This window comes from Delphinus delphis, chromosome 11, assembly GCF_949987515.2.
Source record: "Delphinus delphis chromosome 11, mDelDel1.2, whole genome shotgun sequence".
Classification (NCBI taxonomy): Eukaryota; Metazoa; Chordata; class Mammalia; order Artiodactyla; family Delphinidae; genus Delphinus; species Delphinus delphis.
Window position 1 is genome coordinate 50,274,275 of NC_082693.1, and position 23,720 is coordinate 50,297,994.

The 23,720-nt window shown below is 38.2% G+C and overlaps 1 protein-coding gene across 2 annotated transcripts in view; it reads left to right on the forward strand.

Moving 5' to 3' along the window:
* Positions 1 to 23,720, forward strand: part of SRGAP1 (SLIT-ROBO Rho GTPase activating protein 1) — a 274,067-nt gene that overhangs the window by 144,759 nt on the left and 105,588 nt on the right. For both annotated transcript variants that reach the window (XM_060025148.1, XM_060025149.1), the window contains exon 4: positions 17,621 to 17,683. In XM_060025148.1, coding sequence (XP_059881131.1) covers positions 17,621 to 17,683 — 63 coding nt within the window. The remainder of the gene's footprint in view (positions 1 to 17,620; positions 17,684 to 23,720) is intronic.

The following is a 23,720-nucleotide window of genomic DNA, read 5'->3' on the forward strand; positions in this document are numbered from 1 at the left end:
GGGTGCTTGACAGGTACAGCCTCTTACACAGCTGTGTCGTATTCAGTGTAGTCATTGACCAAGAATCCTTTTACCCAGACTGTTCTATCAAATAAGGAGTTCAGAGCAGGTAATTCTAGGAATGTTTTTGTTTCCAAATGGATATAATAATCAGGAAGACACTTACAAGAGTACCTAATTCCAGGCATAGGTATAGGCAGCAGCTTCAAGACAAATTTTAATCACATCAGAACCAGTTTTAGAAATAGTTGCCTATGCTTGCCAGTTTTCAACGGGTAAAAAAAGGGAAGCTTTAAAAAAATAATAATACCCAATTATTCAAGTATCAGCTATTTCAAATTTAGGTCTTTAGAGCTGTAGATGAAGCCTGTTGGTCAGAATAACATAGTGATTCATCTCTAAGTCTCTGACATCAGATACTTTGCGTATGAATCTTAGTTTCGTCGCTCTTGTTATCTTTGTGGACCTGGGAGTGTTTGTAAACCTCTTAATTCAAGTCTCAGTTTCTGCATCTGTAATAGTAACCTATTTCAGACACCTGTATGGAGATTCATGAGTCCTGCATGGAAAGCTACTTAACCCCAGTGTCTAGATTTAATGCTAATATGGTCTAACTAATTTTTAGCTGTTATCTTCGTTATTATCTATACTGTAAACACTTATTCCTTACACCTGCAATAATTATGTAATGTGAAATTGCACCAGACATTATCTTAAATGTGTCCTCATTCTAAAGAGACTATGTAGCACAACTGTGATGAACACCGTCCAGATCATCACATGGTATTTGTATATCACTTATTATGAAGTTCCAAACCATGTTTGTAAACAGACTCTGAGAAATGCTCCAGCATCCTTGCTTGGAGCTGAATTAAAATTTTGGTCCTCACATTTCAACAATTAATGGGAACTTAGGGGATAACACAGTGCATACCTGTGTTGGGCAGCACCCCCTGTGCCTCTCAGGTCCCCCACAGCTATTTCACATAGACAGCCTTAACTTTGAGGCTTCACTGATTTCTTCATTCATTCAACAATGAGTTATTCAACTCCAGACCCTCTGTTAGGTATGGACAGTGTGAGCACAGACAGAGTAGGACTCTGCTTTTACTCTCATACGTTCTGCTTTACTGTTTTAGGAGAAGGTCAGTAATCGGAGACTCCTTGTACACAGGGGTTTTTCATTATCAGTCCTACTGTCCTTCCCGAAGAACAAGAGGCAGTGAGGTGCCTCTTGCCCTGTTCTCCAGCCCTGCCTGCTGGAGTGATGAGATTTTGCCACCTTCTTTCCATTACTCACACTCAAGAGTGGTCTGCATCTGGGTTGGCGCCGCAGCCAGAAATTGTGTGATTTGTATGTTACACATAAAGTAATTAGCGTCAGCAGTCACCATGTAGGAAAGACCACAGCTGGCTTGCAATAATCACTTTATTTAAGCACCTTATCACATGATCTTCTGTATCAAGTTTACGAATGTTAACAGAAGTATGTAGTTTAGAGGGAGCACCATAAAATGGCAGCCTTTGAATATGTTAAATTATCTCTGTGTGTTTTAAATTATCTACAAGTCTCTCATTTCCCCATGGATTGTTTTCAAATTATTAATGTTTTTATTCTTGGTTTGCATAGATATGTGTACAAATATAATTTATTTTGTTTCTTCACCAATAATAATGACATAACCCTACCACTTTACTGAATTTTAACTGTGCACCCAGCACCGTGCCCAGCGTTTTTCACACGTTAACTCATGCACCCTCACAGCTGCCCAATGAACAGGGATTATAAGCCACTTTTCAGGGATGAGGAAACAAAAGGCTCAGATATAATTTGCAGAGCTGGGCTGGCTGGTATGTCTTCTTGTCTTTGCCTGTACGTCTTAGGTAGTTCGTAGTTACTATAACTGTGTTGGTGTTTTTCAGTGGTAACTGGAGATGTTACACAATGCACAGGTTAGAAACTTCTGAGATTGGGACACTGTGGGTCTTGGCCCCATTCATTTCTAATGAAAATCCTGAAGAATGATCGTTCTGGATGAGGCAGCAAAATCTGTCAGTCATCCAAGTTATAGGCAGAGATTCAAAGCAGCAGAGACTGGCTGCAAGCCACTGAGAATGACCTCACTTTGGCCTAAATGCCGTAGGTTATCAGATTCAGACTCACAGGAATTAAATTAACCCACTTTTGGTATTGTTGATTGTATGGCCTAATCTGAAAGGAAAGAGAAATTACTAGTAGGATTTGGAAATTTGAGGTCATTTAAAAATTTTTATCAAAACTAATCATATTCTATTTAAATACCCTAGTATGAAAGAAAACAAAGACATTTCATGGGAGAAAAAAAAAAAAACACTGTGTTTTCAATTAGGCCATTTAAAATAAGTTAATATTCAAGCAGATGCTTTGAGTTAATAAATGATACTAATCTAGTACAGATCTCTAAGGCTCTAACCTTGTTTTGAAGAAAAAGTCCCTAAGTTTAAAAAAATCTGAAAACTTTACAGATCTATAAATAAAAGTCTTTCCTATTGTACAAATCTATATAAATCTATATATAAAAGAGAGTCTATTTCTTTTTGAATATAAAAATACATATTCATTGTAGAAATTTAGAAAACACCAAAAAATATAAAAATGGAAATGAGTTACCCATATTAATACTACCTACTGGTAATATTTCTGGCTGTATCTTTTCAGCATTCATATGTATAAGCATACATGTGTACTACACAAACATACATACATATGTATTTTACAAAATTGAGATTTCATTGCAGATAGCCTGGGAACCTGCCCTTTTCATGGAACATATCGTTAGCGTTTCCCATGTCTGGAAATAATCTTTTAAAATAGGATACTTCGCGCCTGCATAATGTTTCACTGTCAGCACGGCCGTGTTGCTTTTCCCATTGTAGGACATTTAAATCTTTCACACATCTTTGATATTTTTCTTATGCTACATTCCTTGAAGTAGAATTATTAGGCCAGAGGGTGGCATTAGAATTTCATGCTTTGGATGAAATTCTTACTTTCTGCCTTTCTGGAGTAAAGATGGTCATGGCTGTGATTTACCAAGGAGCAATCTGTCCCCTGAAAAATAAACTGACTATTTATTAGCAGAGAGCTACCACATGTGATTTAGTATGCTGATGCAACAGTGGTAAATAATATAACAAGAGGAACTTTTTCAAAGGATTTCAGTGCAGTGTAGCAGAAGAATTAAATGGTATTCTGGTGGCCTCAAGGGACAGCTTAATAATTGATGGGGAGTGGTTAAATAAGTGAGAGTCGTTCAAGCTAATGCTACTAGCTGGTTCTCTTGAGTTTTATCAACCCTATGGTTAGCTCGTTTCTCTAGAAGTAAATCAAAACCAAACTACGGTTTCTTAGAGTGATGCGCTTTTCTGAAATATTTTAGAAACTATTTTAAATTTGTATTTATAAATTGCTTATCAGGATGGCTGGCACATAAATAAATGGCAGTTGTCAGTGCTGCTGTTCTTGCATTTATGTTGTTGCCTTTATTATTTAGTGACAACAGGACATATGTGATTGACCTAGCCATAAATTTAGCAGCTGAGTTACTAGATAAGAGCATTCCCCATCAGTTTAGAGGCTTCATTAAAGACTTTTAAATATGATATTAAGCAGATGTTATGTGTCTATCTTCCTGGAAAGTGATATAATGTTACAAAACCTGAGGTCAGTGAGGTCAGCTAAGTTGGACGTTTTGTCACACAGCATGATGTAGTAGTTGAACCCATAATTACATTGAGAATGGTTTTCAAAAAGCACTTGAAACTTATTTATGATAAGAAAAAATCTGAAAGTATATAGACCAAAATTATTTTAAATGGGTATCTCTAAGTTACTTTTATTTTCTTCTGTTTGATTATTCGTAATTTCTGATTTTTGTACAATGAACATATTGTATAAGACACAAAGAAAACAATTATTCATTGTAAACTAAAACCTTAAAGAAACTTGGCCCCGAGTACACCAGTCAGTGTTTACCACAAAGAAGTGGGGAACTATATCCAGGAACTAATTCAGCCCTAAAGGCTGTTTATTAATGGAGAATTAGCCTATTCTCCAAGTGCACTTGAAAACTGTGCTTTGAATATACAGTATTCAGGTGCTTAAAATAAAGACGTGAAATCAGGGAACTTCTGAGCAAGATGGCGGCATGCACAAGGGCTGTAACAGCCTTACCTCCCAAGTTCTCTTTGCAATGACTAATCAAATGTACAAATAGGAAAGACTGGAACAGTCCTTTTACCTTCAAGCAGATCCCATACTTCTTTGCTCACTCTGTTCGTTCCCACCTTACTCTGAAAGGAAGTCTCTACCCCCATCTCCTTTCCCTAACTTTATTTTTCTCTCCAGCACTTATCCCTTTCTGCCATATTTTGTATTTACTCAGTATTTGTTTACTTTCTGTCTCCCCTCAATTTAAATGTAAGTTTCTGAGGGGGAGGAATCTTGTATTGTTCACTGAAACAGTGACTAGCACATAGTAGGTACTGTGTAAATATTTATTGAATGAATAAATAATGAATACTTACATCTGTATTAGAAATCAGAGGTAAGTGTCAGCCACATAATAGAAATTTCAAGGCATTTCAGAAGACCCAGTATTGACAGGGCTGGATTTAAGCAGCACTATCACATGCTGTCTACTTCCTAAGAGAGAGAAATCAGAGGAGAAATGAGTCATGGCAAGTCTGTGGCAGGGTGGAATAACTAAAGTGCCAGGCTTCTGGGCTGAGGACTGAAAGGGGGTGTCAAAGGGACCCAAAAGTACTAGGGAGATTACAGAGAGGGTGTAGGTTTAAAAAGCAATCTCATGAAGTTCTTTATTAACTCCTGGGCTCTCTCCTGACCTGCACATGCTTGGGTTTGATCTTAAGCAGTGTACCTACCAAAGACTTTGGGAGCTGAACTAAGGGATAGACCACTGCCTGGGCTCCCCACTGGCCACTGAATGGTGCATATGCAAGTCAGATCCAAAGAGTGCTACTAAGGTGTTGGCAACAGTATGGATATCGAAACCACACCCCGTAGAAGGCCGGTCAGAATTTGCATCCTGAATTCAACTTGGTTGATTTCCTGATAAAACAAAAATATCAGCATTCTACATGTGGTTTAAATAAAACCCAGAGTCTCATAACATAATATTCAAAATATCCAGAGTATAATCCCAATTACTCAGCATACAAATAACCAGGAAAACGTCAGCTGACATGGGAAAAGACAACCAATAAATGGCCGATCCTGAAGGACACAAATGGTGCAATTAGCTAACAAAGACTTTTAAAGCAAACATGATAAAAATGTTCTGAGAAGTGAGAGCAAATACTGTTGAAACGAATGGAAAGATAAGTCTCAGCAAAAAAAAAAAAAGAAAGAAAGAACCAAATGGAAATTTTAGAACTGAAAATTACAGTAACCAAAATTAAAAACTCACTAGACGGGTTTCAATAGAAGAATAAAGATAACAGAGGAAAGAGATGAGTTTCAGTTCATCTTAAAGATAGATTAACAGAAATTATCTAACCTGAACAACAGAAAAAAAGATTGGGAAAAAAATAATCAGTGCCTCAGGGAGCGTTGGGACAATCCTAAAAGGTCTGATATTCATGTCAGCAGAGTCTCTGAGGAGAGGAGAAAACGAGTGGGTAGAAAAAAACATTTGAAAAAATAATTACAACAAAACTTCCCAAATTTTGGCAAACAAGATAAGCCTACCCATTCAAGAAGCCAGCAAAACCCAAGCTGGATGAATCCAAAGAAGTACATGCCTACACTCATCATAATCAAACCAAAAACTAAAGACAAAGAAAAATATATTGAAAGCGGCCAGAGAAAAATGACACACTACCGATGGAAGAACAATTGGATGACTGTGGATTTCTCTACCTGCTAAATGCCAGTAGCACCTTATTAGTTTTGACAACCAAAAATTCCTTCAGATGTCACCAGATGTCCCCTGGGGGGGAAATTGGACCAAGTTGAGAACCATTAATCCAACTTGAGTTTTCCATTTTTCCAAACATTTTTTTAAAAGAAATGTTCCAATTTGGTTTACATTTCAATTACAGGGTTTACAACTCTAGATTAAATTAACAAATATGGAGTAGGTCAAAGGCACCCAGTCTCTCATCTCCCATCAAGAGAAGTTTAAAAAAAAAAAAAATATATATATATATATATATATATATTCAGTACCAGGTTTATTTAGGTTCAGTCATTCATAAAAGATCAGCACTTAAGAAAGTTCATTTTCAAAGAGCCTTGAACACTGAATCCTTACCCATTCTCCTCATCCAAGAAGGAAACTACATTCTTAAAAGAACTGATGAGAGAACATTCCTATACCATAGGTCGAGGTGTCTGTAGTTGAGATCAACAAAGTCTGAAGCAACCTGAGAACAGTATTCTGGTTGCTAGCCAGTGTTTCTTAGCATTTGAAGACTTTGTTTAATTTCATGTGGTAGGATTCTAAAAGATTTCCAGCAGCTGCAAGAAATGCCATATTAGGGGATATTGCACATATAGCAAATATTTGGATTAAGAAACACTTGTGATACCTTGAGTAATAGCAACCCAAAAATATGCAGTTGCGAACAAATACTGAATGTGGCTGTCAGATTGATTTCAGTACCTTTTAAATCTCAGTCAAAGGGAAACATTTTTTTCTTATTAGAGAGGCAATTAAATAGAAACAAGCAGAAATTTTACCAACTAAATACTTTGTCAGATCAATCTAGAAACTTAACAAAATTTGACACTGGCTATATGAACTATATGGATTGAGAAAACCCACTAATGTTCAATAACAGTAGTAAATAAATACATGCACCACTTTTACTTTTTAAACTTTGGTAGTTTCAAGTGAACACAGAACCATAATTGGCTTAGTGCACTGGCTTGAGTAAACATGGCCATTAAAATTTCATTTCTTTAGCTCTAAAGATAGAGATTGCAAGGGGCTGCTAAAATAATCTTTCATTTTTTGGCGAGGTCTTATAATTACACTGACCAGTCATGACAAATTCATTGCAACTTCTACTTTTCCTCTCATTTCCTTTTTTTCTGAAACCTAGCTTTACTGAAATCAGTTCTCTCTTCCAAAACAGAGTAGACATTCTATTTCATTATTCATTCAGCAAACCTTTATTGATTATCGTTATGTGACAGGCACAATGGTGGGTTCTAGGGTCACAAAAGTAAGACACAAATCCTCAATTAGTATTCCAGAGGGGCTTATAATCTAGTAACGAAAGGAAGTATAGAGATAAAAATTACATTATAAGTTGGCAACTGCTCTTACAGAAATAGGACCCAAGAGCACCAAAGGCACAGATGATTGAGTAAGGCATACTGCCTAGGAAAATGGAGAAAGGCTTCACAGAGAGAGCGGCATTTGATCAACATCTTAAACTTGGTGAGGTTTTACAGAGGAATTAGGGGAAGTGCATCCTTCTATATATATGTAGAGAACAGCACAGGACCAGGGCCTGGGGTTCTGATCAAGACTAGCACGTATCCAGGAAATGATGCTAGGGGAAGATGACGGTAGGTGGGGCTCTTGGCCCCCTCTTCACAACTCTTAACGGAAGTGAATTGTCATCGTAGGCCACCTCTTTTTGGCCTGGACCTAAAGCTCACATCAGTTACACAGCTGGCTGGGGTTAGGAGTATAGCCTATAACACGGCAAAGTGTACATAGTGGGATAACAGCTACCTGTGATCTAGAAAGGCAGGTTGGGGGTGAGGGCTGCAGGCATGGAAGAATTTTGATTTTCAGTTTGAGGAACTGGTATGTTTTCATCTAAACAACTAAGGAAGCCAAGAGAGATTTTGCGTCAGGGATATGGCATAATCAGCTTTGTTTTTTGAGAGCGTTGTGAGGAGTAAATTGGGATGAGAAGAAACCAGTCTTGGGGAACCTAGTGAGGAAGCTGGGGCATTAGTAATCTGGGTGATGATTTTTGCTCTACCATGAGTTATGGCCAGAGAGTATTTCCATACTTATAATGATATTGTCTTCAAAAAGATCTCATCCATGTAGATCAAGAATGAATCAAATGGCTTTTTGTTGTTTTATGAAAGATCTGTTGGAAATTCAAAGCCAGGACATTCTTATTCAGTCCATCCTAATCAGATTGTAAGGCTTCTACTCCTTTATCTGATGGCTCTTTAGCCTTTTGGAGGAAAAAAAAAAAAAAAAAGCTAACAGTGATTCCAGGATTCTTGGGCTTACCTTAACTGTGCAGATGTGGGTTTGGACTGCCACCACAAAACAGGGTGATTGCAAGCACATGCAAGTCACTGAGAGGTGTGTGTTGCCTCCTAATCTTCCCAAGATCTTAGCTTCTACCCCTGAAGTATAAAGAAAGTGTCCTTATTGCCACTAGCTCCAAGACAGTGAAAATTATCTGGGAGGCAAAGAGAATTCTCTCTTCATTTCTTTAAACTGTGTCATATAAGGAACAGTTGAAGACAGTGGGAATGTTTGGTACAGAGAAAGTAAGCCTTAGCTAGGACATAGTAACTGTCTCAAATATTTGAAGACCTGTCACGTAGAAGATGGCTTAGATTAACTAGCTCTACAAGTCTCTAACAGTTAAGACTGACTGGTAGAACTTAAGTGGAGACAAGTTTTACTTTATTCTAAGGAAGACCTAACAGTCTAAAGTCAGCAAGGGCTTGCTCAGAATTAAGAGTTCTGCTTCTTTGTAGCTTTGCAGTGTCCTCTGGAATAGACTTTATCCTCCTTGGTATAATAGTACCTCAAACACAAGTATTCTAGAAAGTAAATCTTGAATTAGGTTGAAGTGACCATCTGAGACATACTGATTTGAAAGTTGCTATGAGTAGACTGTTACATTAGCATTTAGAAAAATGGAGGGTGACTTCATGAAATGAAACAAGGATATGATGCTGAGCTGATAATAGCGTCATGACAGTTACATTTATGGAGTGCTTGGTATGTGCCAGGCACCTTGTTAAGCACGTAACAATGGATATCTCATTTAATCCTCTTAAGAACCCTAGGGAGTATATTATTGGAATCTTCTCCATTTTTCAGATGAGGAAACAGCTCAGGGAAGTAAAGATATTTAAATAATCTGACCAATAAATAATCTGGATCTATGTTGATGGTTTGGGGTTTGTTTGTTTTTTCCTGCTTCAAGTAGGCTGTCACCCCATGTACATTTGCCTACTAGCCATAGGTGTTTTCTCAAATTCTCTGGTAGTATTCAAGGAACCAAGTTCTTGGTGAACAGGACACTTAGCCCATGGGAATTTGTTTTTTGGTTTTTTTTCTATTCCGTAAGCTACCTTTACTTAAATACATGGTTAATTCTATAGACCAATTAATGAGTTGTAGTTCTGAGATGGTACTATTAATATTAGGATAAATATATATCTTTAAAGGAAATTTCTGATTTAGGATAAATTCTTGAAGATTGGTTTATTAAATTTTGGGCTTGGTTCAAGAGTTATATAGAGAAATTTCACTTGGTTTAAATTGTTTGAATAAGCATAAATCAGACTGAATTGAAATTGTTTTGTTTACCTCTCTCACTGAAATGTAAGACCACTTTTCTATCTTTGGCCCATAGAAGGTACTCATATAAACTGGTAGAATGAATGACTGAATGCATGAGTGTGTACATGAATAAATGAATTTTTATCAGTATCTCAAAGAATCTCTGCCTTTTGCTTACTAATTCAATGAATGACTTATAAATGAGCAAATCTCCTACTTACTTTATTTAGTTTTGTAAACAGTCCCTGGATTTTTCTTACCACAGTGCCATTAAGACTGAGGTCATGGGTTCCCTACACAATATGGTCTAGTTTGCTTGACCACAGGTTATACTCATAACCCCAGCCCACTGTGCCATAGATGTGAGCTTTTGGTCACACTGGATCTTTGCACAATCACATCTGTCACAGGAGAGAAAGACAGTTGTCTTTAGTGATAAATTAGTAGACTCAGGTTCATGTACTAAAGATGATGTATTATTATGATAATTGTTAAGGAATTATGTTAAGGAATTATATTATGGAATTGTTAATAAAGCTGAGTTATTACATTTTTGTTAAGTTCAGCTATTGAAAAGTGGTCTGGAAATGTATTTCTGATAGTTTTTAGTTAATTATATTACAGTCTTAACCAGAGTTTCATAACACGTTCTGATTTTAATTAGGTAGGTTTGTTTATATCCGCTACTGAGAATTATGCCTAAGTGATTATTCATTTAGAGGCACTGAAATGGTGTTTCCAGTGTATCGCCATTTTGAGTAGAGAAATATCCCTTGCATGAAAAATTGTGTTTCTTGAAGAGTTAAGGAAGTGCAAGCTGAAAATGATAATAATTGTTTCATCTACTTTATTCCCTGTAGGACTTAAAATTTCAGTCTTGAGTTACTTAATCTGTTCAAGTGCTCTTTATACCTGGGTGGTTATGAGTGACACTGGTGTACGGGACTTTGCACTTCTGCCTGCTCACAGGCTGAGCACAGTCGAATGCCACATTTGCCTAGCAGTTACATTAGTAAATATTCTAGGAGATGCCCCAGATATTTCCTTTAAGGTTAAGTTTTGTCTTGTTTCACAATGAAGCTCTGGTTCCCCTGTATCTATGATTTTTTTTCTAACTTTCCCACATTTTCTAGTGACATGGAGTTTTATCTAAAAGAATGTTGATTATTTTTCGCCTTGGGAATGCAGTAGATCGTGAGGCTAATTCCATACACTGATACTTAGTTGTGATTTTAATAAGTACAAATCCATGTCCCTTGACAGATAGAAAGGAAATGTGCAACTACACTATAAATATTATAGCTTGCTTCAGGCCATTAAGCCCAGCCCCGATTTTTCCATTAGGCATTTTGGGGGATGCTGTTGCTGCTGTCTTCAGAGTTTACATGAATTAAGAGAATCTATTATTATAAAGACACATGAACACGAGGTTTTGGAAATGTGAACGCACACGCACTGTAGAGGTATGGCCTGACCCTTTTAACCAGAATTTCCATCCAAAACTCACTGAGCATGAGACACTATAATCATTTGCAACCCTCTCATTAAATATTTAATCTGGTTTTCCTTCTTCTCTCTTAGTCTCACTCTGACTCAGCATAAGGTCAGGATTCCTGGACTGGTCATCACAATAGATTTACTTTAAAAATAACTCTGTGAGAGGCCAGAGGCCCTCTGAATTGGTCATTTAATCCAACCATATAGATCACTTGATCGATTGCCCAATGTACTCAATTATGGTTGTATTAATTATGCTCTTTGTTCTGCCTTCCTTTCTCCCCTTTCTGGGAGGTTCCAGGGAGCAAGCCTGCTGTTCTCCAGGAATAGAGATACTGGCCAGGGTCCACCCAGTGTAGCTCTGTATAGGAAGCTGTTTGGGCACATCTAGCTCCTCCATGAGACTGTGGACTCTGGAGGGAGGAAGCCATACCTTACTCACCTCTGGGTCCCATTCATTCATCAAAGGTATATCGAGCACCTACAGTGTGCCAGGCACCACGGCAGGCCCTGGGAACACAAAAATGATTAGGACACAGTCCCTGCTTTCAAAGAAACCCTCTGTTTATGAAGAGAAAAAGAAACATGATGAGCGTAATAATAACGGGCGGCATCAGTTTAACACTCAACTGTGTGCTGGGTTTTGTGTTAAGTGTTTAATAAGGACCATCCCGATAAAACCCTGTGATGTAGAGGCTGTTGGTATCTCTATTTTGCCATTGAGGAAACTCACAAAATTATTTAACTTATGCACAGACAAGAGAATTTGAAAACAGGCATCCAGTTTTAGAGTTTGAACAACTAACCACTAAATCATACAGCCTAGAAGTGATAATGAATGAATGTATTATACAGTCAAAAAGAAGGGAGGGTCTAATTTCTTTATTTGAAGGACAAGGTAAAGTTACAAGAAAGTTTTCACAAAGTAGTAGCATGTAGGATTGTACTAGGCCAGAGAAGGAAGCAGAGTCTGGGCAATGAGGACGGCATGGGGAAGGCAGAGATGTGAAGGTAGAACCTGGGACTGAGCAGCTTATCAGGCTAAAGGATGTGGTTTGAGATTTGTGGAAGGTAAGGTAGACTAGTTTGACAGGGGAAGTTATGAGTGATTTAAGAAATTGTAACTCTATCCTGAAAAAAATATAGCAAGAATTTGATGGGTTTTAATCAGAGGAAGGACATAATTAGCTCTTCATCTTTTTTTGGTGGGGGGAGGGTGCTGCACCACGCAGCTTACAGGATCTTAGATCCCCGACAGGGATTGAACCCGTGCCCCCTGCAGTGGAAAGGCAGAGTCCTAAACACTGGACTGCCAGGGAGTTCCCTAGGTCTTTATCTTTAAAAAAATTCTCATGACGTACAGAAAAACAGATCAACCAGAATAGATAGGATTGGTGGCTTCTCTTTCAAGGAGAAGAAGCAAGTCTTGGATGAACCCCAGATTCTGACATGAATGACACTATTGTCCTGGAAGCGATATAAATTCATTATAACCCTTTTAGAAAGTAATCTTCCAATGTGAATCCAGGGTCTTTAAAATGTCAATACTTTTATCCTGGTAATTTCATGTCTGGGAATTGACACTGAGGCAACAGCGCAGAATGCAAGGTATGACTTTAGAACAGCATTCATGATAATAGTTCAGGGTGATTAAAATATATTGGTGAAATTGAATGAATAAGTAAGTAATTGAATGATTGATGGAAAATAGTGGAAACATTGGAAACCATAATAGAAGAATGGTTAATATACATTCACTGTGTAGTTATTTTAATCAGTAATAATGTTCTGAAAATTATATAAGTACATGGGAAAATATATGATAACTGGCAGAAAGCAGAGTAGAAAAAAGATACTTTATTATTATAGAATGATTACAACTCAGACCTCTGTTTAGATAAACAAACTTGAAGGAAATATACCCATCAAATTATAATGGTGGTAGTTTTGGCCTTCTGTTCTCTATTTTTCCAATATTATTCAATATACTTAATTCATTTTTATAATGAAAAAGGTGGAAACTTTGGGACTGTTCATTTTGGACTTATTTGAATTGTCTGAAACATCAAAGCGATAATGAATAGGAAACAATTAGAAATTGACTTGGTATTCAACTCTGGGTTTACACATTGGAGACATTTAATAAATGTCAGCTGAATGGAGGTTCTAACCATTTTCTTTCCCCTTGGTCAGAATCCTAGAATCCTATTGGGTCAGAATCCTAGAATCCTATTGCAATGCATTAGAAGTTTTTACCATCATTTGAACTTATATAGGCCCACAGAATGGGGGAAAAAAACCTGTTCGCTTTTTCAACTCCATACCTTGCAGTTGGAGGGGACTCTCCTTCCCTGGGCAAAAGTAATTTTAATCAGCCAATCGCAAATAACATGAAAAATACTTTATTTCAAGCATATATCATTTCATAATGTTATTTTTTTCTCTTGTACAAAGGGAGCATTGATTGCTTTCCTTAATACCCGTATCCTTTTTCTTACCTAGCAGCTCTTGGTCAAGGGTCAAGGGTCTGCTCTCACTGTTTGCAAATTTTTAATGAAATAGAATCCAGAGGTATACTTAAACCTATTGAATTTTGATGGACTTTTGATAATCCAGATATTTTCTAATTAAAGGGTTTCAGTGCATTAGTTGAGTATGTCAGCATCCTGTGTGCCACATCAGATGTGTTTTGTTTTAAGATTGCTTCTCTTGGGGTCCAGAGTCGTATTTAGAAGAAAGGACTGTTTTTCACTGTTACTGTAATAAATTGGAGACATGTTTAAAGTTGGGGGTGGGGATAACATGAGGTGATCTTGTCGTTGCTTCTATGCCATGGGGACAGGGACCAAGCCCCCAGCACTCAGACTAGGACTTGATGTTGTCTGGCCCGGGTATCTGTGAACAAAAGGGTGTGCAAATTCATGCTTCACCCTTCAGTCACATGGTCTAGTGTTTCAGAGCACAGCCCAATTCTTTTAACAGTTTTTGCAGGCAAAAGGAGTGGTGCAGGGCGGGGAGAAAATGGTTAATTTCGAGGCTACTGACTAGGCCACGGAGAGTTTAGACTGTCATTCAAAGCGAACATCTAGGCGGAAAGTTCGGTGATGTGTCATGAGGGTAGCTGGGGCTCTACCTACCTGAAAATAACTTGCCACCAACTTCTCACAGAATTTAAAGTTCCCACTGAAGCCTGGCTCCTTAACGGCCTCTTTCATGAGTTGTATATATCTTATCCCATTGGCTCGAGGAATTATCCATTTCCTAGTAGATGTTTGGTTAATTCATCTGGTACCACCAGTAGTATACCCACGAAAATGGAACATAGATAAGTTCAGTGTACATGTGTGGCAAGGGTGTATGGATGTAAGAAGGGCTCAAGGGCTAGAGCACAGTACTCGAGGCCCTTCCAAATCAGGGGTCACTTGCATGGATCTAAAGGCCAGGGTAATGGGGAGTGGGGTGAAGGACATCCAATTCAATTCAACCGATATCTGCCAAGCACTTCCTATGTGGAAGTCAATGGAATAAGTGTCCGTAGAGACCAAAAGAAGGAAGAATACCATGTGGGCTTTTCACTCAAGGGAGTTAACCGTTACAGTGTCTGGGAAAGAATTAAATAATTATAACATCTGTGGGATGTTTACTGTGTGTTAGGTACCATTCTGAGTTCTGTGTATGTGTCATCTGGTTAATGCTCTCATCGACCGGATGACGTAGGTACCATGACTACATTCCTTTTATAGATCTGGAAACTCAGGCACAGGGGAGTCCAAAGCCTTTGGGACTTCAGTCCCAGCATTGTGACTCCAGAGTCCTTGCTTCGAAGTGTTATTCTATACTGCCTCCCAGACAGATGTTTTATATTTCAGGGCCTCCGAGGAAAGGTGAACCAAAAATGTGAGAGTGTGCTCAGCAGAGAACAGTATGTCTGTTTTGCCAGACTTCCTCTACCTCATTACCTAAAATCTTGTAAAATGTGAAAAGTACAAAGAACCATTTTGCTGTTGTAAGGTATTTGACTTGGCTGGTTTAGCAGGCTCTTATCGCCCCAAACCCAAGTGTTCAATATGATCCTAAATATTCTTGGCTTGCAGTTAATTGGACCTAAGGGATTTTGGAGGTTATTGTTCTAAAGTCTTAGCCAAGAAATATTTTCTTTTTGGACTTGCTACCTGAAATGCGGGCAGCTGAGCAGAGTTACTTGGTAGCCTTTGATCCCATTAGAGAGTTCTGAATTGGTAGCTCAGATCCTTGAATGAAATATGATATTAAAATAACACCAAGCTGAAGTCATAGGAGATTGCAGTGTAATGTATATAGTCAGAATAGCCAAGATTTAAGGGAAATAAAATGAGTTTCATTTGGCTTCATTTGCTCACTTGTGACTTCCCTTTCACCCTTCAGTGATTCTTAACCCACCTCTTCACATAGCAGGGACACAGCAAAACATAAAAATCTCTAACTCAAGTGTAGGGATTTTAAATCTTTCAGAGCTCGATAAACACCAGCACCCTTTATCGCTCCAAGAAAACCCAGGGGCAAATGCAGCTAACGAACTTGAATTTCTCAAAGTTTAGCTATTGCTCTGATGTCATCTTCCCACACTATTTTATGTTCACAATTTTTGCTTCAGCACATGTGGCCTTTTTTAAGGGAGGCCTAACCCAATGACCTAGTGTTGGCAGATGGACTGTGTTTCATCTAGATCCTCTGATTTTATTAAGGGTGGTCTATGGGCCTTTCTTTTCTGCCCTCTCACCAGTGGCCAGCCTTCACCAAAGGCAGTAACTACTTCAGCAAATCACACGAACAACAGTATTTCACCTTATTTACAGATTCATTTAGCAAGTGCTGATTGGAAGCTTCCTTTGTGCCCAAGCGGGACCTGGACTAGTGTCTTCTTAAATTGCATACCCTCGGCACCTCACTTGCCTCACCCTAGTTCTGGCCTCATGCCCAAGCACTGTGCAGGACACTGGGGTCGCAGAGCTGATACAGATATGGCCCTTACTCCCAGTCCTGACAGCCCAGTAGGAGACACATAAATGAACCATGGATGCGGTTGTTATTGTCTCAAACTATAGATTAAGCCATGCTACACATTTTTTTCCATTTTCTGTACCTGACTAAATACTGAACTCAAAACAGGAAAAAAGGGCTTCCCTGGTGGCGCAGTGCTTCAGAGTCCGCCTGCCGATGCAGGGGACACGGGTTCGTGCCCCGGTCCGGGAGGATCCCGCATGCCGTGGAACGGCTGGGCCCGTGAGCCATGGCCGCTGAGCCTGCGCATCCGGAGCCTGTGCTCCGCAACGGGAGAGGCCACAGCAGTGATAGGCCCGCGTACCGCAAAAAAAAAAAAAAAAAAAAAAAAAAAAGGAAAAAAAAAAGAAAAGTAATTTGGATATATGATTTCCTTTAAAGTTAACTTACAGGTTTTGCTGAAAAAAAAATTCAAATACTCCTCTGTCAAACCCTCAGAATTAGCCTAGGGAAGGATATCTTAAATGCTGTCATTTACCCACTGAGTGGAAAAGTAAAACTCTCTTTTTTTCTTAATGAAAAAATAACAATAATAAATGCAGAGGCAAAAAGTATGTGGAGCATAAGTGGCCTTACCAACTCACTACTGTGAAAGTGTTTTCTTAAAATTAAAATTGTAGTCAGTCAAAGGGAGAGAGAAGTATCATATGATATCCCTTATATGTAGAATCTTTAAAAGTGATGCAAATGAACTTATTTATAAAACAGAAACAGACTCACAGACATAGAAAACAAACTTATGGTTACCAAAGGGGAAAGAGGTGGGGAGGGATAAATTAGGAGTTTGTGATTAGCAGACAGAAACTACTATATATAAAATAGATAAACAACAAGATCCTACTGTACAGCACAGGGAACTATATTCAATATCTTTTAATAATCTATAATGGAAAAGAATCTGAAAAAGAACATATATATATATATATACACACGTACATACATATATATATACATATATATATGTATATGTATAACTGAATCACTTTGGTATACACCAGAAACTAACACAACATTGTAAATCAACTATGCGTTAATTAAAAAAAATTTTTGTAGTCAGTCACATAGTTATTTTGGAAAGGGAGAGTAAATTTCCCTTTTGGTTTCTAACTTAGCTTCTGGGGACTCACACTGCAAAATTCCCGTGTGATGATACTGAGATGGGAAGCAAGATGCTGGAATTCATCTTTTCATGCCTTAAGTTCTGCAGCTCAACTCCTGAGCAAGCACGGTGCCTCACCCTCCTTTTTCTCGCTCTTGATAAAGTCTGATTTGGATGGTGGGAGAGCCATTCACACTGTCCACTTCTTTGCTTCTGTCCAGCCAGTGGTAACCATTGGTGCACACACCTAGTATTTAGAAAGGGCCATTTGATCAAAGATGTTTATTGTATCAGGGTCGTGCTGGCCTTCCATTGTGTTATACACATTCTTCTATTTTCAGCCAGTGGACTTCTTAAGATGTAAGTCATCTAGAAACAAGTTTCTGTTACAGTTTTTAATATTGTTAATTTTTTCTCATTGCAGAGCAAAGAGATTGCATTCCAACTTCATGAGGACTTAATGAAGGTTCTTAACGAGCTCTATACGGTAAGCACTGTAATCTTTCTTTTGGAAAAATCTGGTGTAGAATTCTGGTTTGCAGAAACACTTCTCTTATTAGAACTCATTCCAAGCTAGAGTGTTGATGGTTGCTTGTCTGGTAGAAATGTGGAACCGAGTGGATAGATGGCACGAGACTGCTTCAAGTAAATATGTATATGCAGTCAGAACACTTTAAGAAACTGGACTATAGTTGTCCCAAAAAGAATGTTTTTATATGGTTGGATTATATGTGATCTATTCATATATTCAGTTCCAGAATATTGAGGGGGAGGGGTATCTATTTTTCCTTCTTGGCAATAGTTGGCTTTTCTGAATTTAAGTTTTTTCAGGTTAATGCATATAATCAGAAGAAATTAAATGATGAACTATTAAAAAACAAAATCAGTGATTAGTCATATGCCTATGTATATTTTGTTTTATAATTAATGATCATATTATTAAATACAAATTCCTTTTGGAGGAATTTGATGAGTTTTTATTTTATAAGAGAACAACATAATGAGAATTGAGTAATGTTAATTTGTTCTAACTATAGATGTTTGCGTTTTCATTACACAAGATTATTTGAATTTTTCTTTACAGGCAAATTAAACCTGAAACTTATTAAAATAGGTTTCTTGATTTACAAATTCATTTGTTCCTAAAAAGCAAGTGTGTAAAGTACAGTTTTGTGAATTAAATTGCTTTTAATGCTCCACTGATACTTGCTAATTAAAAGAACCTGTAGTTTTAAACGTTATAAAATGAGTGATATTCTTATAAAATCCACTTTCCAGTTTTATTCTACATGTGTGATAAATTTGTGTTTTTATGCAGCATGTTTGCTACACCTGTGCTTTTGAATTAACTTGACAGTTTCTAATTGCTTGTTCCTCCTTCAGAAACCTTTAACTTGATGTGCAAAAGCCTCATGTTATAAGGTCATATCCATATAAAAGGCCATTTATTAGCCCACGCTTGGTGTGATTTATTAATTTCTGATAACCTAAGGTATCAACCATTTCTAGAAATCCTGGATGTAGCATTTAAAAGTTAAATCAGCATTGTGCCTCTGAGACTTCCACAGAAGAAATTCTGTCTTCTTCCATTGAACTATTTTAAGATGAGGGCTTCCTGGCACCTTCCTCGTGGTTCCCTTTGCTTGGGCATTGTTTTACCTAGAAATATAAATCAGTCTCTAATACTTTAAACAATAAATCTGCTGGTTGTCATGGCATCATAAACAAGAGCCTGTTGTTTATGGTCTGGAACTAGTAATACTAGTCAGAGCAACACTGGAGAAGATAAACTTGACTGTTGAATACAAGAAAATTTGGTAGAATGTCATGAAAATTTTATCTCAGTGAGAGATGTGTGTAGAGAAATTTCTCCTGGATTCAGCCTATCAAGTGGAATTAGACATCTAGGAGACTCTATAGTTGAATCAAGTAAGTTGATAACTCCTCAAACCTCTCATCAGTATCAGTCTGAAAGCCTGAAGGAGCCAGATTCTAGAAAAGGTCACCAGAGTTTAAATAACCCTGTCAGTCACTTAATCTCTGAATCAGTTGAGGAATCAAGGCATAGAGGAGACAGGCAATGAGGTTTTAATTAGGTAGTCTGTAGATCACTTTGAGCTCTTGGGAGATAATTTTACTTTAACCAAACCAGAGAGCATGCACATTTGAGGTCAGATGTCATGTTCTGTGGGGAAAGACCGTCTTATACACACAGACACACACACACTTTTTACTCTGAAAGATGGTCTCTCTTGCACTTTAAATTCAGATACGTAAATTCTGTCATGTTCAAGTGAAATCTATCCATTATATATATTCAGTTTACATTCAGAAAGGAAGAAAAAGTGAGGAGTGTTTGAACAGGGGACCAAGGTTTGGGGGAATGCGGTTTAGGTTCTTTATTCATCCACTGACTGGTCACGAATAAATTACCTTCTGGGTTGCATCATGCATAGAATTTTTTTTACAACTGATGACGTAATAATGATCGTTGAAGTAAGGTGTAAAATATGTAGCCTGAGTGAATTGAGGATGCAATTTAATTGCCTTTTCAAACAAATATTCACTCCTCCCTTTCTCACAACCCTTGATACTCCTTGGGAGTTGAAGGTGAGCTCCTTTTTGAGAAGTACATTAACTTCCTTAAACCAGAGGAATGCTTATTATTAAATTACAGTCCAACCTTAGTGGTGGGCAGTAGCCTTATGCGTGGGCTTCCCTGCCCCAAAATAGTTCTCTCACAGGTCTATTGATTATTCCAAGCATTCTGTCAGAAGGCTTTGTCTTAAATAAAATACAGATGCCCAGGACATATAGAAAGAGATGCCTTATGATCATTTCTACCTTAAAATGAACCGAGTTTCATCAGATTCTTTGAGAATGGGTTGTATCCATGGGGCATGAAGGCCTGGACCTCTGAGCAGGAGAGAGAGGATGGTGGCATCTGAGTGCCGTCTGGAAGGAGAGGAAAGGCTTTGAAGACATGCATCTCCTTTTCTATATTTTTGCCTCAACCTTGCCTTTATTTACAGAAACAGGGCCTCAGAGTGGTTTTGAACCTACCACATGGGCCAGCCACAGCAGTTAGGATTACTTGGGCCTTGAGTAACAGAGGTACTCAGAATAATGGCATAAACAAGATAGAAGTTTAACCTCTCTCACACATAAAAGGAGTTCAGAGGTTGGCAGCACAGGACTGGTATGGAGGTTACATAAAGCCATCAAAGAATCAGGCTCCCCCTAATACACTGTTCAGAGAAACATAATTGTATCTTTGTTCTTAGAGTTCAAGATAGTTGCTGGAGCTCTAGCCATTACATCTGCTTTCCTGAAACGGAATGGAGAAAGGAAAGAAGGGCAGGTCCTCTGTCTCTTACGAAGACTTAATGAAGGTTCCATATAGCACTTTCATATACATCTCATTGGCCAGAACTCAGAAACACAGTTTCACAGGCTTCAAGGAAGTCTGGGAGTTATAGTCTTTTAGTTGGCCAACTCATTGACAGCCAGTTAAAAATTGAGGATTTTGTTAATTTGAGAGAGAAAGGGAGATATTTTTTGGGTAACTAGACATGCCTTTCAAAGTAGCTAACATTTATTAAATGCTTATTATATACGGCTAGTTATTGTGCTAAGCACACGCATTATTTTATGTAATCCTCACAGTGTCTCTATGAGGCAGATACTATCATTATCCCCATTTCACAGATGAGGAAACTAAGGCTCAGAGAGGCTTGCCTAGGTTGCACAATAAGTAGTAGAGTGGGATCTCAAGTCCAGGTCTGGCTCCAGAGCCTCTGTGGGTCTGTCATTTTATCTCTGTTGCCACAGTTTTGGGAAACCATTCTCTAATAAAGATCTCTAAATGTTAATGCCATCCTAACAACACAAAGCACCTAAGCCATTTATCACTTGCTCCTTTGTATTTTTTTTAAATCAGTGGCATTAATGTTGCTTTAACAAAAACATAGGTGAAAAATTGAACATGTGCCTCACTGGCAACCTGTACTTCTTAGAAATGTTCATTTAAATGATCTAACAAAAAGGAAAAAGAAATAAAATGAAAAAATACAAAACCAACAACAGAAAAAACTAAGAAGTTAAAATTTTTAAAAAAAAAGATCTAACAGATGGGACTCATTGGGCTAAAAAGTAAGAGTGAACCGAGATCTTCAAATTCCCTTTCTAAGTCTAATCCACTAATTAACTTCCTTTTCAGTTTAACATGTGAAAGAGAACTAAAGTAGGGTTAAGAAAGCAGGGAGACTGCTGTGCTTTAAGGAAACAGAATTGACTGGGCTCATTGAACTTGAATTTGAATCTCAGCTCACTTAGCCAATCTGGGCATCTGTATTAGTCTGGGAGAAACAGAACCAATAGGAGATTAGATAGATAGATAGACAGATAGATAGATCAATATAAGGAGTTGATTCGTGCGGTGTGGAGGCTGAGAAGTCCCCAAATCAGCAGGCAGCAAGCTGGAGAGCCAGAAGGTAGTTCCAGTCCTTCCAAAGGCCTGAGAACCAGGAGAGCTGATGGTGTAAGTTCCAGCCCGAGTTCAAGTCCAAAGCAGGAGAAGACCATGTCTCACCTCGAAGACAGGCAGAGAGAGCAAATGCTCTCTTACTCAGCTCTTTATTCTATTCAGGCCCTCAGTGTATTGGATAAGGCTCACCCATGTTGTTAGGAAAACTAGTTTATTTATTCCACAGTTTTTGAATGCCTCCTACCATGCCAGCTACTTGTAGATGTACTGGGGATGTATAATAGATGTGAATAAAAACAGACCCTGTTACTTCCTCTCAGGGCATTTATATTCTAGGGAGGAGAAACAGACAATAAACAAATAAATATATAGTATGGCAGGTGTAAGTGCTAAGAGAAAAAATAAAGCGGAGTTAATACAGATTAAGCATTCAGAACAGTGCCCGGCACATAGTAAATGCTTAATAAATGGAGGTAGTTAGTGTCATCCTCATCGTCATTGTCATCTTCCTCATCATCGGTGAAGTGGGGATGGCAACAGCTCCTTGTCTGCCTCTCAGCGTAAAGGTGGAGATCAGGGATGATATTAATAGTAATTTCAGATGGTTTATATATATATACATGGTTTTTCCTTATAATCAGTATATATTCGTTTTGTACAAAAAGAAAAATGACGGTAACTTCCTGTAAGAAAACCAAATCAGTAGTAAATGTGAACAGGGCTGTGACTGGGTTAGTGGAGAAGTGAAAAGGCAAAAATGGAAAAATGGTGACACAAAAAGTTAAAAGGAACATTCAAACCAAAATTGGTCTGTATCAGTCTGGTAAAGGGCTCATCATAAAACAGTGGTTTGAAGTGTTAAGCCTGTCCCCTCAGACCAAAATCTCAAAAGGTTATGCTGTATTTTAGGGGAAAAACAATTATTTGTCCTATATTAATATTTCTTTACTTTGCCTAGGTTTTACAGCATTATACTCAGTGTTTTGAAAAACAAGGCGCTTACCATCCTCAGTAAGCAAATTCTAACGGAGATTAACACAGATGTCATGGTAAATCCACGTGAAATTGATTGTTAATTATGTGTAATTGATGGTTACTCTCTCCATACATCAGTGACACACATGGCTAGCCAGAGTCGAGATAATCCATCTTCAAACTCCATTAAATTAAGAGGAAAAAACTGAGAAAATGAAGATTTATCCCACCCTTACCATGAGGCACACACAGGATCCCATTCATTTCTCACAGCAGTCCTATGAGGCAGGTATTCCTAATCCCAAGGTTACTAATGGGAGCCGGGGCTCCAGATAATTAGCTCAGGGTCACACAGATAGTAAATGAATGCTGCAAAATCTCAGCCCAGTTCCATCCCCAAGGCCCATCAGTTCCCCACTGCACAGCCGCCTTCGGGAAGGATGTGCAGGACAGGTGGGGAGAAGAAGGGTGGAGCCTGATCTAAGAGGTAGAACTCAGAGTTGAAACTTTTCTACTGCACGCTCTGATTGCCACTTGTAAAAACTTGATTGAGCTTTCCACATTGTTGATGTGGGTTACAAAATGGGCAAACCCAAACGGCTTTGGGTTTGCACACTCAGCTTTAATATTAGGGTATGTTCATTTGGGGGGCAGCCTCTTTAAAACATAGCTTTTCATATAGCTGTAGTGTTCTATGTGTCAGCACCCCCTGTTGAGCTGTGTGTTCTCACATGGTGATTAGTGCTAAGTATCCATTACTGGCTATTCCAGGCACCTTTGTTTTCTGCCTTCTGCGCTCTAGCTCTAATTTGCCTAACAAATGCAAATAGAGAACAGAAGCTGTCCCAGTACAAACCCAAGTCTTTTGAGCCTCTTGTACAGCAGTTATTTGGAAGACAGGGTTTCTGAATGCACACAGGTATCCACGCTGGCCTTTCCATATCTTTGAACCAGTTTAAAATGTTAAAATAAAAAGCTAATTATTTTTAGAGGAGATGGGAGGGAAGACACTGTTTATTATTTCAAGCCCTTCTTAGAAAACTCCACCTCTGAGGACTGCTGA